This window comes from Akebia trifoliata, chromosome 8, assembly GCF_017979445.1.
Source record: "Akebia trifoliata isolate Shusen 1 chromosome 8, ASM1797944v1, whole genome shotgun sequence".
Classification (NCBI taxonomy): Eukaryota; Viridiplantae; Streptophyta; class Magnoliopsida; order Ranunculales; family Lardizabalaceae; genus Akebia; species Akebia trifoliata.
This window is the reverse complement of record NC_141382.1, coordinates 48,103,428-48,120,706: the sequence shown is the minus strand read 5'-3', so window position 1 is coordinate 48,120,706 and position 17,279 is coordinate 48,103,428. Positions and strand designations below refer to the sequence as shown.

General features: G+C 33.6%; 1 protein-coding gene across 1 annotated transcript; it reads left to right on the top strand.

Annotated features, from left to right (window-relative positions):
* Nucleotides 1-6,655: 6,655 nt before the first annotated feature.
* On the top strand, nucleotides 6,656-9,061 carry LOC147397373 (polyubiquitin). Its single transcript, XM_086452958.1, has 2 exons — nucleotides 6,656-6,812; nucleotides 8,401-9,061. Exon 2 carries the CDS (start codon nucleotides 8,401-8,403, stop codon nucleotides 8,863-8,865), a length of 465 nt encoding a protein of 154 aa, XP_086309084.1. The 5' UTR covers nucleotides 6,656-6,812; the 3' UTR covers nucleotides 8,866-9,061.
* The last annotated feature ends 8,218 nt before the right edge of the window (nucleotides 9,062-17,279 follow it).

Here is a 17,279-nt window from a genome sequence, read left to right as displayed (position 1 = left end):
AAAAACATGCAGAATTCAGATTGAATGCGTTATAAAAAGAATAGTTGATGGTTATATATACTTTTTCATTTTTCTTCCTTTATTTTCAGGAAGATGTGTACTGCAGCTATTACTCTTTCTACATGATGAATTCATGAATTACTTGAGTTGATTTAGACAATGTTGAATGTTTAAAACTGTGCAAATGAAACAAGAAAACCATTTCATGTTGCAATTGCCTATCCTAGTTAAATTCACGAATCTACTTGGTGACAGTTTGAGTTTTCCAAGTATAGGGCTTGTTTAAATGTTCTCCTAATTCAGATAGTTAAGATGAACAAAGTCTTCATTAAGATTATTCAAAATAGGATTTTGGCCGAGTTGATACTGTTTCCATCTAAACACCAGATATTTGGGTCTGTTGTGATCAAGACCAGGCTCTGACCTTGTCAAACACATAAGCTTTGCTTGCCATGGTGAAATTAGAAAGTTGTTTGTAAAACCGCTTCTGATATATATATATCATCTGTACTTCTGCTATTTTTTAAATTATGGGGTGGAGTGGATGCCATGAGAGCATTGTTTGCTGTTATTTGATACTGAAACTTGCATATATGAAATGTGTTCTATCTCACTCTATGTTTCCACATCTTAGATTGATATTTTATCACATCTTTCTTAATAGAATATATATACACATATAAAAATATAGAATGTAATCCATTGTCTTTTTTTGTTTTTTCTTCTCGTGTAATTTTCTCATGTGGCCCTCATTTGATGACCTGCCATTGGTTTCTCCTAGCTGTTTTTTTACCTCATGTTGCTAGCTTTGAAAACTAAAATGACGATCACAGTGAAGATTAGTGCTCCGAAGATGAAGATATACTCTGAATCGGCAGGACTTGGATCCACATCTATAGGCTGCTGTCGTTGTGCATCCAACTCCTGAAAGAAATCATCTATATCATTTGTATTGTGTATTTTGCTTTGGAATTGAGATGTTCTAATTGGTATTTTATAAATCTATAGCTGAATGCAATGACCGTTCTACATAATTCAGACCCAAATCCAGACTAGATAAGGTCTCCATAGAATTACTGTATCTGACACTTCACCTGTACCACTGATGTACGAATGACTATCTTTGTTAAATACTTGGTATAAGTTAGGAGTATATGTAGATTTGAAGTGTCTAAACACATCATCTAGCAACCATTATTCATTTGTGTTGCACATAATCCTTTAGTTTTGGTTCCTGACAATGTGATCCTTGTTTCTGATGTCTTATGATTCTTTTACGGGTCATATCTTCTCGTAAAGGCCTTTATGATTGTCTTGTCCCATGAATCTGAATTCCATTATTTCCATTTAAGGTCCGTTTAATTCTTACTCTTCCAACGAGATTTTTATCCATTTCATCGAACATAAAAAATCAAACTTAAGTTCTCTCTTGAGGTGTCTATGTCATGCTTGCTGGGAAACAAAGAGTAAGGCCAGAGAAAGCTAGGCTCGGGTAAGGGATAATCTAATTGAGAGAGTTAGGAAGAGTCTAGGATTATGGAAAGGTAAGTATTTGTGGAAAGGGGGAAGTTAACTTTGATTGGGAGCACTTTATCAAGTATTCCAAATCATTTCTTATCTTTGTTCACTATGCCTAGGAAGGTCAAATTGCAGCTTGAAAGGTTGGTGAGAGATTTTTTGTGGAATGATAGTGTGGGCAACAAGTAACTACATCTTGCAAATTGGAAGTTTGTTTGTCGGCCTAGGAGATTGGGTGTTTTAGGTATCAGAAGATTCAAATCCATGAATAGAACGATGTTGGGGAAGTGGTGTTGGCGCTTTGGTGATGAAAGAGAGGAGGAGCTATGGAGGAAAATTATTGCTGCCAAATTTGAGGGAGGATCCATTAGGTTAGTTTAGTAAGCCATCTATGCTTCCTTTTGGTTGCGGTGTTTGAAAAGGGATTGCGAAGTTGGGAGGGGTGATGGGTGAGCATATTAGGTATCAAGTGGGAAGAGGTAATCGTGTTCGTTTCTGGGAGGATTGTTGGTGTAGTGAGACTCTTCTGCAACTTTTATTCCTAGGGTTTGTACCCTTTATCCATGAGGAATATAATGTTTATCTCTACTTTTTTTGGTTCCTAATGAGAAGCAAGAGTCTTGGGATCTTGGTCTTAGAAGAAGATTGAATGACTGAAAAATTGAAGATTTGATCTCTATCATGGAGAAGTTAGCTCTCTCGGGTCCTTCTCCGGATAGGAGGATAGTTGGATTTGGAGTGATTGTAACGATGGTTGTTTATCTATAAAGTAGTTATATGCGTTGCTTGAAGGTAATCAAGAGGTTTGTTTTACATCCTCAATCATTTGGTGGTCTAAGGTGCCTTCAAAAGTGTTTTTTTTTTTCGTGTGGTTGGCGGTTTTAAATAGGCCTCCCACTATAGGTCTTCTTAAGCGTAAAGGTTTTGTGTTGGTAGATATTGTTTTTGTGCAAAGTGAATGTGGAGTCTGTTGAGCATTGTCTTATTTATTGCAATGTTGCATGTTTGGTTTCATTTCCTCTCTTTATTTAAGGTTTCGTGGTGTCATCCTTCTTTTGTTGCTTTTCTTTTGTTTGGTTGGAGACATCTTTTTTTTTCTAACAGGATGATGAAGATCATGAATTTGTTATCCTTTGTTATTGGTTGGGGTTTATGGAAAGAGAGGAACATGCGAACGTTGGATGGGGGAAGGAAAACACATTTCAAGAGATTATTTTTAATATCTTGGGTTGGTTGTTTCATTGTTGTAAGCAATTCATTGACTTTAGGGATTTGTTCTTTGAAGACTTCGCTTTTAGATGGAAAATTTTAATTAGAGACTAAGGGTATGTTTGATTGCATGGAAAGTCACTTTCCATGGAATTTGAAATCCATGAAAAATTAGTTGTGGAAAATAGGTAGGGTTGGAAAATCAAATTCCATTGTTTGATTTCACTTGGATAAAATCATAGAAAATTATGAGAAAAAGAAGAAGAGGAGAAGGAGGAAGAAGATGAGAGGAGGGGGAGAGGAAGAAGAAGATGATGAGAAAAATGGAGGGGGGAGGATGTGGTGACGGTGGCGATGAAGGTGGTGGCGGCGACAACAGCGACGGTGGCAGCGGCAGCGACGGTGGCGGCAACGACGGCGACGGTGGCGGTGGCGGCTGCGACAGAGATAATCGAGGAAGATGGGGGGAGAACGTGGTGGTGGTGGTGGCGGAAGAGGTGAGGGATGAAGAAGAAGGAGAAGAAGAGAGAGAGAGAAGGTGGCCGGAGACGGAGCCGACGGCGACGACGATGGTAACGACGGCAAGGTTAGTGTAATGGTGGTGGTGGTTGTGGTGGTAAAGAAAAATTGAGAATGGAAAATATGGGTGGATTTCATTTTCCCACCCATATGGGTGGGAAAGTGAAATCCATGATTTAGTGGACTTTTTGAATGGGGTGGAAAATGAATTTTCATTTCCATGTGCAATCAAACACTTGAAAAATGTCATTTTCCATGGAAATTGATTTTCCACCCTATTTTCCATGCGCAATCAAACATACCCTAATTGTTTTATTTTGCTTTTTCTTTGTAGTTTTGCCTTCAGGACTTCTTGACCTCTTATCAATAAATATATATATATATATATATATATATATATATATATATATATATTAAAAAATGAAAAAAAAAAAAAAAAGGCTCATTTAAGGGATTCTACTTGTAGTCTCCATCTTACATGAATTCTTTATCATGACATAGAAAAACATCTTTGCACCCCGTTAATGTGGATTGGGTGAGTTGGGTTAGTGGTTATTATACGACCCATTGCCATCCCTAAATCTGATACCATTGGACCATGGTCCGAATCTGATACCATTTGACCATGTCAGACCAAAAGAAAATTATTTAAAAGGACTTTGACAAAGGGGTTTCTTTCTAAATAGTTTTTAAGAGATTGTTTGTTTGCGTTATTTTTCAGCGTTTAATGTTGAAAGAAAAAAAGTTCAGTACTTTTTGTCAAATTAGCGTGTTTGTTTACTTGATATTTTTAGCGCTTATAGTTGAAAATTAGTGAAAAAAATTCAACACTATTTTGATGTTTAATTTTTGCATTGAAGCGGTAAGCATTTCTCTTTTTCGACACGGAAAAGTATACCCTTATAATTAAAAGGATATTACCTCTTATATCATATGAATAATTATATAAGCACCCAACAAATTAATAAACTCATACCATGGCCGAATTGTTTTGTTATATATGGGTTAAAAGTTTCATAATGAGTTTATTTTTGGTGAGGATGATCTCTACAATGAGGAGATCATCCTCATCAAAAATCAGCTCATCCCGAAACTTCTAACACCATCAAAACAAGTTCAAGAATTGTAAATCGTCTAATTTTTTTTTTTTAAATCAGTTTTGATGTGGTTAGAAATTTTGAAATGGGTTAATTTTTAGTAAGAATGATCTCTAGACCATATAGATCATCCTCGCCAAAAATTGGCTCATTCCAAAAATTTTAACCCATATAAAAAAAATTGGCCATGGTGTGGGTTGCCCTTATTAATTCGTGGGTTGCTTTTATAATTATACATCCTTCATTTTCATTGAAAATTATTTATTCAAAATTAAGTTATTTCAATGCTGATTTCAAATTTTGGTGACTTGTATAACATTATTAATTTTAATTTGAAATTTATGGGGTTTTAAAAATAAAAATTATTATTTAGAAATTAAAATTTTGAGTATTACTTATTATTTAAAAATAAATTGTATTTTAATTTTATAATAAATAATATAATTTACTGTGTTTGATAAGAAATATGCATTTGAAATATGCAAACAATGTATAATATGATTGTAAGAGTAAAAAAGATAATTTACCAGTCTTCAGCAATGTGTAACAAACATGATTTTGCGAATTTAGCGCTTAATTTAATGAATTCAACACTATTTTGACATCTAAACAAACAACTTTTTCAGTACTTAAATTCAGAGCTTATAAGTTTCAGCAGTTAAAGTCATTCAACACTTATTTTTTTCAATTTAACAAACAACACCTAAGTTGTGGGTGGTAACTTGATAGTCCATTTAGTAAACTTTTTATTCCTTAAAGGTTCTTTGTTATTAGCGAGCTCACCACTTTTTATTTATTGTCAAACTCACAACGTTTTTTTTTTTGTTAAAGGGGTATCCGAACTTACGTTCAACTAGTGGGATCGGGTGAGCTTGGGCTTGGACCTAGGCATATGGATGCCTCCCACACATCACACACTCCAGGTAAGTGAGGCTACACCATCGCCAATGGCCTCAAGGAGCCCATTGCTCATACTGAGTCTTGAACACATAACCTACGGACTCTGACCGTTTATTGGATTTGAAATTGTCATTTAATTGTCAAACTCACCACTTTTCATTGTTGAACTCACCACTTTTTATTTGTTGTCGTAACTCACAACTTTTTATTGTCAAGTTCAACTTTTTTTATTGTAATATTTTTAAATATTGTAGAACTCGACAATAAAAAGTGGTGAACTCGACACTGTTAAAACCAACCTATTTTTGTTTTTTTAACTAAAAATACATGGAAAATTTGACTAGAAACTTGAGATAACAACTTATCTAGAAGATTTCAAACCGAAAGAGTCATTCTTGATCAATTTTCATAAAAAAACGAAGAAAAAAATAATTTTTTTACATACATCTTCAAAATATTAGAAAAAAATCCTTGAAAATAACTTCTTCTTTCTTCTTAAATCTTTTTCGATGGAATGAAGTCTTGGAAATTCAATTGAGATGCCAAAAATGTAATTTTTTTAGACAAAAACGATAAGTTCAAACGAGGAGTGCAACTTGGTCTGATTCAAACCGAGAATCAAATCAAACTGATAGCTTTGGTTTAGTTTGGTTCAATTTGGAACAAGTTGTGGTTCGGTTATGGGTTTAGAAAATGGAGAATCGATCAATTTGGTTCGATTCCAGTTCAAAGTTTTTATAGAACCAAACCTTATATAATAAATAAATAAATTATTCATTATTATGAATTATTTTAGGAGCTAGGACATAGATTAATGTCTTCTTTAGAAATAAATTAATGATTTATTATATAAAAAATTATTTATTAAAAATATATGGTTTCCAACTAAGTTTAGGCAACTCATGGATTTGAATCAAACCAAATTGACCTTAGTTTGATTTGGGTTGGTTTGGTTCTAGTTCTTATTTGTTGGAACAGACCTTTGTTGGTTCGGTTCGATTTAGTCACAAAACGAACTGAGTTGCACCCCTAATTCGAAACGATTAGGACATTCAATCGTGAGAAATGTGAGAAATGGGATTCAGGGACTAATTAGAAAGAAAAGTTTTACCAAAAGAATTATTAAGAGAGGCCCTAAAATTTAAGACTAGTTAGAAAGAAATCCCTCCGTCAGGGTCCTTTAATTAATTTTTTCCAAATTTAAACAAATTGTCCAGCCAAAACGGGTTGTCTTGTCCATCCAATTTTAATAAAACAGTGCATCAAGACGAATCATTTTGGGTCGACCGAGTTATGCACACCTCATCTCTATTAGATAATTTCTCGAGAACGATCCCAGATATTTCGATGGAAATACCGAAGTCGGTTTACTGACTCGCCCACAGTTTGCACGTGGCGTTAAAAAAATTAAAAAATTAAAATAAAATAAAAAAATCTACAAGTATCGACAATGGCCCCCATCCCCCTCGCCCTCCTATAAATACACTTTTAGGCTCCCTCGTAAAGACCACAAACCTAGCCTTCTCGATTTCTAGGGTTTTTTATTTTGCAAATTTCAGGTTCTTCAAGGTATGATCCAATTTTAATTTTTTTTTTCGATTTCTACTGATTCTCTGATCTGTCTTTCTTTGGTTGCTTGAGATCTTTGTGGTTTTTCTGATCGTTTTGATGTTCTTTTTATTTTTTTATTTTTTTATTTTTTTATGAGATCCGTGGATGTGAAATTAGGGTTTTTATGGGTGTTCTTCATGTGTTATTTTGATGGGTGTTTCTTCCTTCTGGCTTAAAATTTATGTAATTTTTTGGCTGTTATCTTGGATAAAGGTTTCATCTTTGAACTTTTTAATCGTTTTGATCTGTTTTGGATACTTCGAATTGATCTCTTTAAGGAATTATAGGTTAATAATTTTACAAGAACTAATAATCTTGGAGTCTGTTTAGATCGCGAGTTTGTTTCTGGATTTTTTTATCTCTTGGAGAACCTTTTAATGATCTTTCTTTTTAAGCATCAAATGGATTATGGTCAAAGGATCGGAGATCTATTTAAATTTGTTTATTTTGTTCTTTACGTCTGTTATTGGATTATTAGATTTACTATTAAATCATCGAGAGCTGTTTGAACAATTGTCCAAGTGGTTTCAATAAAGATTTGGGCAATATTCAAAATTACTATGGGATAATTGGCTAGTGTCTTCGTTAGATTTTTTATTCCTTACTCTGATGAGTTCAAGATAAGTTCCGATTGATAACGTGGGTGGGTTTTTTTATTTTTTATTTTATTTTAAATTCCTTGTTAAATTAAATAATAGCAAGCTATTTGGGTTTAAATTCTGACAGAAGCATCTGTTTCTCTTAGGAGGAGGTTATTACGTTTTTCATTAAATTTTAATCCTTTTTATTGAATTTATCTTGTATCATACCTTTTACTTCAACATCATGAATGTGAAAAGGAGTGTTCACGAGATTTGCATCCTTTCCTTTGCGGCTTATACCTCATGCTTTATGCCCCATTGAAATGTCTTGCCTTGGCATCTCACTGTAGAAATACTTATATGCAGTTTCACACCCACTGAACTTGCAAACCTGATAAGCGGACGATTTTGTATCCATGTGTTGATAGTACAAGTTGAGTACACTAAATGGGTAGAATGAATTTAAATAAGCTGATTTATTGTAAGATTGTACAAATATGTAGAAAAAAATTTGATCTTTTTCATAAAAATTGATTTGAAACGTATGTTGTTGTGACATTATTATTTACCTAGCTAATTCAGTAGAACTCTGTTTTTGGTTTTGGTTGTATCCTGGCCAGACTTGGTCTACCTCTTAACCAATTCTGTGTTTCATAGACCTTGCACGAGTTGACGGGTCTGTCTTCCTTGCATGGTTTTAAATCTTGTTCAAGACCAAGACAGATAGACAAGTCAAATGTATCGGACAAGATTTAAAACCACGGTTCATTTTTCTCATTGTTGAACAAGACAACTCAAACGTATGTCTCATTCATGGATGAGATTTCAAAACGAGTTTTAAAACATTGGTTCCTTGTTGAGTATCTGATATGATATGATTTTCTATTGCTTTCTGTTTTGGGGTCCATAAATGAGATGGTACATTCACTCGTTATCCTCATCTTTCTCTCTCCTGGTTTATTCAGATGCAGATCTTTGTTAAGACTCTCACTGGAAAAACCATCACTCTTGAGGTCGAGAGTTCCGACACTATCGACAATGTCAAGGCCAAGATTCAAGACAAGGAGGGGATTCCCCCTGACCAGCAGAGACTTATCTTTGCTGGGAAACAACTTGAAGATGGACGGACTCTCGCCGACTATAACATCCAGAAGGAGTCAACCCTCCACTTGGTGCTCCGTCTGAGGGGTGGCATGCAAATCTTTGTGAAGACGCTTACCGGGAAGACCATAACTCTTGAGGTGGAGAGCTCGGACACCATTGACAATGTGAAGGCCAAAATCCAGGACAAGGAGGGTATCCCACCTGACCAGCAGAGGTTGATCTTTGCTGGGAAGCAACTCGAGGATGGCCGAACCCTGGCTGACTACAATATTCAGAAAGAGTCTACTCTTCACCTTGTCCTCCGTCTGCGCGGTGGTGATGAGTAAGATGTAAGTGGTGGTGCGTCTAAGTTTCAGCCTTTGGGTTGGTGTCTCCATGTCTGTGTCTGTCTATCTGTCTGTCTGTCTGATGTGTTCTTCAAGTATGAAGATCTAGGTTTGGATATTTTAATAAATAATCCTGGTGTTTGGTTTACTGTTGATGTGAATTTCCGTTTTAAATAGAATATTTTGTTTGTGATTCTATGACATTGCTTTGGATATTCTTTTTGATCTTCTTATCTGGATGTACAAAGCTTCCAATAAAAGCTTTGTTTTGGAATTAAAACTGGATGTATATTATGTATCGTGTGGAACCATCCAAGTCTAGGCGTTTTTTATTTTCTTCTATTTTTGTCCTTTAATAACCGTGTTGAAGAAGTATCTCCGAAAGTAAGGGCCTGTTTGGATTGACTTCTTAAAGTGCTTCTGGCTCCCTATTGGAGTCAGAAGCACTTATTGAATCATTTGGACAAATAAGTACTTCAAAAAATAATTCTCCAAAAAAGTAAAATTGGTACTTCTACGAGAAGTATCGAGAATAGTGCTTCTCAAATTCGTTTTTACAGGGAGCAAATTTCTCCGTCAATTAATAGGGCGCGTTTCCAAAATTACCCCCATGAAAAATATATATGACCTCACATATCTCGATTCTGTTCGTCAAAACAGATCAGTCGTTCAAGCTTGAAACCCTTGTCGTTCAAGCTTGAAACCTTGACGGAAGTTCAGTCGAAATCCTCTCCTCCCTCAGGCGACTGCGACTACGACGACGACCTCTCCGACCACTCAGAGTCAGTTTGACAAAACAGTCTCTGTTTTTTTCGATTTATAAACCCTCATCGTTTACCCTAAATCATCGACAGAAGTTCTGTCGAAACTCTATCCTTCCTACGAGTAAAGCATATCTCCCCTCAGGCGACTACGGCGACGACGTCTCCGACGATTGCAGCAGCGAGTTCGTTCTCTCCTCATAGGTAAGTCGATCGGCTTACACTCATTCGATTCGATGGTTTCTGTTCTTCTCATATCTTTCAAGGCAAAGGGGAATTTCTTTATTTTATAATTTTATTAGAAAATCAACTGATCATACAAAATCAATCGACTAAAAATATAGTTCGTATTTTCGAACGTAGTTGAACCTGATCTTGCAGTCACAATAATGTTTAGAACACCAAGATAAAATTGAATGGTTTCACAAATCAATATGGTTGGATGGTTGGGATAATACACGATTGATTTAAGGATAAAATTGAATGGTTTAAGAACAAAATTTGAGCATTGGTTTCACAGATCTTTTTTTTATATACTTTGTATGTGCTTGCTCACATAATAAAAAATAAAAATAAAAACATCCCAAATCAACACTCCCACTGATTTTTGTGTGTACACATGTTGAGAAATCCTATGCTTTGGTTTCCAATCTACTGATTTTTTCCCCTAAAAAGCCACTGATTTTCCCAAGTTTCAAAGAGGGTAGAAATATAACATAAAAGAACACGAGCTTCATCAACTTGGCATGTTTTTTATATGAAAGCCCCACCCCCAATCCAAATCAACACTCCAATCCTTTTGTAATTTATCACATATGGATTGGTGTGTTATAAGTAAAAGTTGGCATGATAATAACATCTCTCATAATTAATTATGGTTGTTGCATCACTATTGTTTTAGTAGGTGTTGTTTGATCTTTATTTGTTTAAAGTCATTAAGATCCCATCTCATCTCATCACTCTGAGAAAATACATTTGGTCGTCATTTTTGTTCTTAAACCATTCCTTCTCATCTCAACACGTGAATTCTTTTCTAAACTGATGTATCAATGATATATAGTCAGATCTTTATTGAAGTTCTTTCACTTGCTTGCATCAATTGTAATTGCAATGTCCTTGATATTTTAGAGTGAAATGACTGCTTGATCTGCAAGTGTACTAAGAGAGAATAAATGGAGCCATTTTGATCAGTAACACTATCATAATTCTCTAAGAATTGAAATGTCAATCTTTGACTTTTCTCGACATTTAAGGCCCATGTTTATGACATATGATATTCATCTTCTTCATCAAACTATTATCCCAAATATCTGGCCAAAAATACATATTTATTGTACAGTTTAGTCCCACATCGGAGACTAATTTGTAGATTTACACTGCTTATTCTTATTTCTTTTTAAACGAACCTTTACCAAAGCATATAAAATGAAACATATACAAAGGTGCTCGTTTGCAAAGTTGGTTAAAATCTATGAGTATTGAAACACATACACCCGTGTGGTTAACTTTTTATACAATTGTAGCTTTTCTCACAACATATGCAAACTCGTAGACAGTAACCATGGAGTACTATATGACTTGCATATATATATATATATATATATATATATATTATATATATAATATATATATATATATATATATATATATAGGGCCACGTTCAATGGCTAACTTTTTGGCAAAACATTTTTCAAAACATGAGTTAGAAGTTTTGGAATGGGCTGATTTTTGGTGAGGATGATCTCCTTGCCGTAGAGATCATCCTCACCAAAAATCAGCCCATTCCAAAACTTCTAACTCATGTTTTGACTTTATTTGTTTAAAGTCATTAAGATCCCATCCCATCTCATCTCAATATGTGAATTCTTTTCTATTTGTGCAAACCTTGTGTTGTGTTAGTCATACTTTTAAAACTTGTAAAATGGACTCGAAACTCACCCATGTCAACTCAACTTGACTTAATTGGATATTTTGATGACTCAACCCAAAATTCGATGGAATCAATTCACCAAATCTACTCATTAACTTGGTCTATTTATCTCAAAGCAAAGGATCTACGATTTTGTAAAGGGAGTGTACAAAAAAGGGACTCAAATGATCATGACTCTTTTTTAAAATATTTGTCAAAAAGGATTTATTCTTATTTTGGTATATTTTTATTTTTATCAAAATGAATACCTTTTTATGGTCATTTTATATTGAAATTACTTTTATACATTTATTTTGAATTTCATGCAAATAACCTTTTTCATTTTTTATTGATAAGTTGGGGTTGAAGGGACCCCTCCTTAAAAACGTATCAATGACAAAAATTGTTGAAAAATTCATAGTTTTATTGTGTATTTTATTCTTATGTTTTGTTGGGAGATAAGATTTGAACTTAAGACCTCTTGAGTGTTACTTGCAAAAAGTAAAGATTTCCTTAATTGTTGAAATATGATCTAAAAGGATTATTTCAGAATTGTTTTGTTAGATAAGTTGAAACTTGAATAATTCTCTTTGAGTCCTAATGGTTTAAAACATGTACAGACTATACGTATTATGCATTTTTTTAAATGTTAATGTTGTGTGGATGTTAGATTGTGTATTCTTTAGTGTATTATGCAGGTATTTTTTTTATCAGGAAAATTTCATATGTTCATTTTTAAGAGGTTATGCTGCCGAAATTTCGATAGAATTATAAAATTAAAAAAAAAAATTAAATTGAAAATAATTATATTTTTTAATTTTTTAATAGAAATTTATTGTATATATATATATATTTGTTTGTTAAAAAGTATGCAATGCATGTATTTGTATGCTTTGAATTTCAAGTACTAATCCATGAGAATTAGTTTGTTGTGAATTTTTTTTTTAGGTTATTATTATAAGAGAATGTTTTTTATTGATTTATTTATGTTGTTCTCTAACACATTATTTTTTTCACATATTTGTTTGTCTTTATTTTAAGATGTCTTCTGAAACAACAAATATGAACAAAGACAAACAAGCTGCAACACAAAATGACAAAGGTAAAGCAAATTGGAGTCCGTATTTACATAAGACCTTTGTTGAACTATGTGTTGAAGCAGTCGCGCAAGGTCATAGGAATGGGCCAACTTTAGACAGGTTAGGATGGAAGTTTGTTCGAAATGAATTTTTCAAGAAAACGGGATTTAAATTCGAACAAAAACAATTCAAAAATCATTGGAACAAAACAAAATTAGATTGGAAGGCTTGGTCTAATCTAATGAGTGTAACTGGAATCGGTTGGAACGGCTATTCTATCATCATGAGCGATGAATGGTGGATTGAACGAGAAATGATAATACATATTTTTTAATATATTTAATTTCACTTATTTATGAAGATGTCAATAAATATTTATTAATAATATTCATCATTTTTTATAGCTACATTCTGGAGATAATAAGTTTCGTTATAAGGCATTGGAGCACAGAGATGAGTTGGACAAGTTATTTGGTGGTACCACAGCTACCGGATCTCGTGTTCGATATTCTACAACGACAAACATGACGAATGAGTCAATTGCTGATGATGATGATGATGATGATGATGATGATGATGATGATACTCCTGAATACATTCCAGCGACACAAGAAAATATACTCCTAACTCACCCTGATGATGATATTGATGAGTCACCAAATTCAAGATCATCACAGAGAAGGTCGTCAATAAGTGGGGATTCTAGATCAAAACGCAAAAAAGGAAGAAAATCTGATTTATTCGAGGTTGAATTCAGTCGTTTGGTGGATCTTTTTCAATCAAAAATTCATAAAGATAAACTTCCAAACGAGCAAAAAAAGCTTACTCCCGGTGAATGCTTGCCACTTCTTAATGAATTAGTGGATGAGATTCCTATAGGTAGCGATCGATATTGTTATGTGGTATCTAAGTTCGTGGAGAGTGTAGATTTTAGGAATGCTTTTTATAACTTGCCGACAAATGATGCTCGTCTATCGTACCTTGATTTTGAATACCGTCGTTATCATGGTGGTTACTAAAGGGTAGCATAGGTTTTTTTATGAGTCGGTCTTTTATGAATCATTTTTTTTTATGAACTATGTGGTTAATAAAAGAAAATTTGTTTAATGAATTATGATTTTGATTTATTCTGTATGGATTAAGTTTTTATTTATTTCTGGTTTATGGATTATTGATTATGTCTCATGGATTATGGTTTGATTGTTAAAAATGTTTGTTTTAATATTTTATATGATTATTTATAGATTGAATATATTTATATGATTGTTAATATTGAATATTAAATGATATTTTTTTATTATTAATAATGTAAACAGAAATAAGATGGATTATTCAGATTCAGACGATGAGATTATATGTATGGCTGCACTTGCTGCAGCAAATCATTATCGCACGGTTCGTAAAAATAAATTAGTTCGACAACCCAAGACTAATTGCAATTTTACTGGACAAAATTATATGAATTATGTTTTGTCTGGGAATAATGCAATATGTCATGAACAATTTCGAATGGAGAAACATGTACTTGAGAAATTATGTAATACTTTACACGAAGAGGTGGGTCTTGAAAGAACAAGGAACGTTTCTTTGGAAGTATCCTTAGGAATGTTCTTAAAGATATTGGGACAAAATGAGGGCATGTGAAGTGTTGGTGATCGATTTCAACGTTCTGAAGAAACCGTGAGTAGACACTTTTATAGAATCTTGAAAGCTGTCCTTGAATTGTGCAAAACTCTCATTGTGCCTCGCTCTTTGGATGAGATCCCTCATCAAATTCGCACAAATCGAAGATTCTGACCTTTCTTTAAGGTAATTTTAAAGTTAAATTCAAAAAAATTATAATGTTTAATCTTTAAAATAAAATTTCTTTTTATATGAAGTATTGTGTGGGAGCGATTGACGGTACTCATATTGGGGCACGAGTTCCAATAGCAGATCAACTTCGATATTTAGGTCGAAAGGGTATAACACAAAATGTAATGGCTGTATGCTCTTTCGATATGTTCTTCACATATGTAGTTGCTGGTTGGGAGGGACAAGCAAATGACGCGAACGTGTTCTTAAAAACTATAAATAATCTTAATTCGGGATTTCCTCATCCTCCGTCAGGTTGGTATTCAAAATTTTACGTAGAAGTACATTCAATTAAATATTATATATATAAAATAATGAAATTATTATTCATTTGTAGGCAAATATTACTTGGTTGACTCTGGCTATCCATTGATGGATGGGTACATGACACCATATAGGGGTGTCTGTTACCATTTACAAGACTTTCGACGGGGTGCATGGCAGAAGGAAAAGAATGAGTTATTTAACCATCTTCATTCCTCATTGCGTAATGTTATAGAAAGGTGTTTTGGGGTATTAAAGGCAAGATGGGCAATTCTTAGGGACATGCACATAGACTCCATTGATACTCAAAGGGATATCGTCATTGCTTGCATGAGACTGTACAATTTCATTCGAAATGAAACTTTGGCAGATGTTGAATTTGCTATGTATGAAGAATTAGATTATATAGATGAAGCCGTCCCTAGGAGTGTAGATGAGCCTGGACCATCGAGAAGTTCACAACGGGAAAGACATAGAGAAATGGAACGTAGGGGAGAAGTCATAGCTGAAGCTATAAAAGAAGCTTATGATCGACGTGATATAATTATATAATTTTATGATTTAAAAGTTACTATTAACTTAATAAATTATATTTTTGGATAAATTTAATATATTTCTACTATATGAACATCTTTGTTTATTGGTATGACGATGACATATAAATTTTGTTTATGAATGTTTTCTTTTCATTTTACATATGTTGGTGTGATTATTATATATAATTTTATGTATGATGATACAGGTTTTATTATATGATAGTTGTTATGTTTTTATACAGATTTTATTTTTCATATGTCCAATATTTAGGGAAGGTTCTAACGAATTTTTTAAAAAAATAAGAATAAGTATATTTTGAGTATAAAATAATGTTATAATGTTTTTATTTAATAAAAATAGTAACTGTTATTTTTTTTTTTTTGAGCATATGTTGTTGAATTATAATGTTAAAGATAGTAATTATTACATATAAGAGTATTCTGGTCATTTTAACAGAATACAGAATAGTTTCCTAACACAAAATTCTGTGAGAAGTACTTCTGACAGTACTTCTCAAATCCTGCATCCAAACATACAACACGTATTCCGCTACTTGAGATAGTACTTCTGGAAGTACTTATGTTTTAAGTACTTCTGACTCCTGTATCTACACGGACCCTAAGATTCTCCTTCAAATCTTCTTTCTTCCAAACAGCATTATTTGTCGTGGTGTATGCGTGTACTGACGTGGAAAGAGCTTGAACGTGGAAAGTGGAAAGTGGAAAGTGGAAACTGGCAAATATAATATTATTGGGTGGAGTTAATGTCGAAATTTCCAGCACCATCATCTGTTGTGGGGCAAGCCTAAAAAAAGTAAAACCTTGAACAAGAGGGAATCTTCAAAAACGAATTTGAAGTTACCTTTGAAGTAGGCAAAGTGAACTAAGCAGTAAAAAGACTAAAGACCACCAAATTACCAAAGTGGGTCCATTAAATGAGAACCTAGGGAGGGCACCATGAAAGAAAGGAATCTTCATCACCATTAAATTAAAATTGGGAAAGGTATAATGTTCCATTTTGTAGGTAACTTACTACTGAAGGCTTGGCTTTTGGTAAATTTTTAGTATAACTCAACTCTGTTCACACCTCTAAATTATGTCACACAATCCCGCACCATAAAAATAGGGCAGGTTAGGGTCTATATTAAAAAATAAAATAGGAAAAGAAAAATTACTGATAGATTCCACCAATCACATGAGTCCTGTTGTATTGAATGGCATGCTTAATCTATAAAATTACTCTTGTTAAGCTAACTAGATTGACGTGGCGTGGCATGCACTAGTGAGTCTCTGACGAAAAATTGTGAATCCAATACGCATCAACGATATATTGCACTTCTTAACATGAAAGCGTATGGGAACCATACATGCTTTTCATCAAGATATAAGTGAAAATATCTATGGTTCCTACCCACTTTCATGTCAAGAAGTGTAATATAAGATTTCAACTTTGGGTTACTGTAGCACAACTCTTTTTTAAAAAAATGGTTAAAATGAAAGTATACTTAATTATTTCTCATAAAGCACTCTGATTAATCCTCAGATACATGCAGACCCCCCTCCTAACCTGGGATAAATCCCTTGTTAAGAGTATTAGATTATGCTTATATCATAGTATTGTGTACAATGATACATTGGATCAATATCTTATGTAGTTTGAGTATAGTTACATAGTTATACAATAGTTACAATGTTACATAACTGTACAACTACATAAGATAATGATCCAGTGTGTCATTGTACACATACAATGTAAAACCCCCAAGGGGCGACTAAGCATTGTTAGGACTTAGCCCTATTTAGATTTAATGGGTTTGATAACTTTTGAACCTCACCCTACCGTTATGGGTTCCAGATCAAGGCCCTAACTGCTAACATTTGTTTTTATGATCGGGTCAGAATGGATTAGAGGATCCAATTGACACCCCTTAATACTGCTGTAGTGAGACCAATAATTGATTATCTACCCATAATCAATTATAGTAATGAGTGTTGAGATGATTCTTTCCTT

Coding starts and splice junctions, on each gene's coding strand:
- LOC147397373 (XM_086452958.1), top strand. CDS start 8,401: ATGCAGATCTTTGTTAAGACTCTCACTGGAAAAACCATCACTCTTGAG.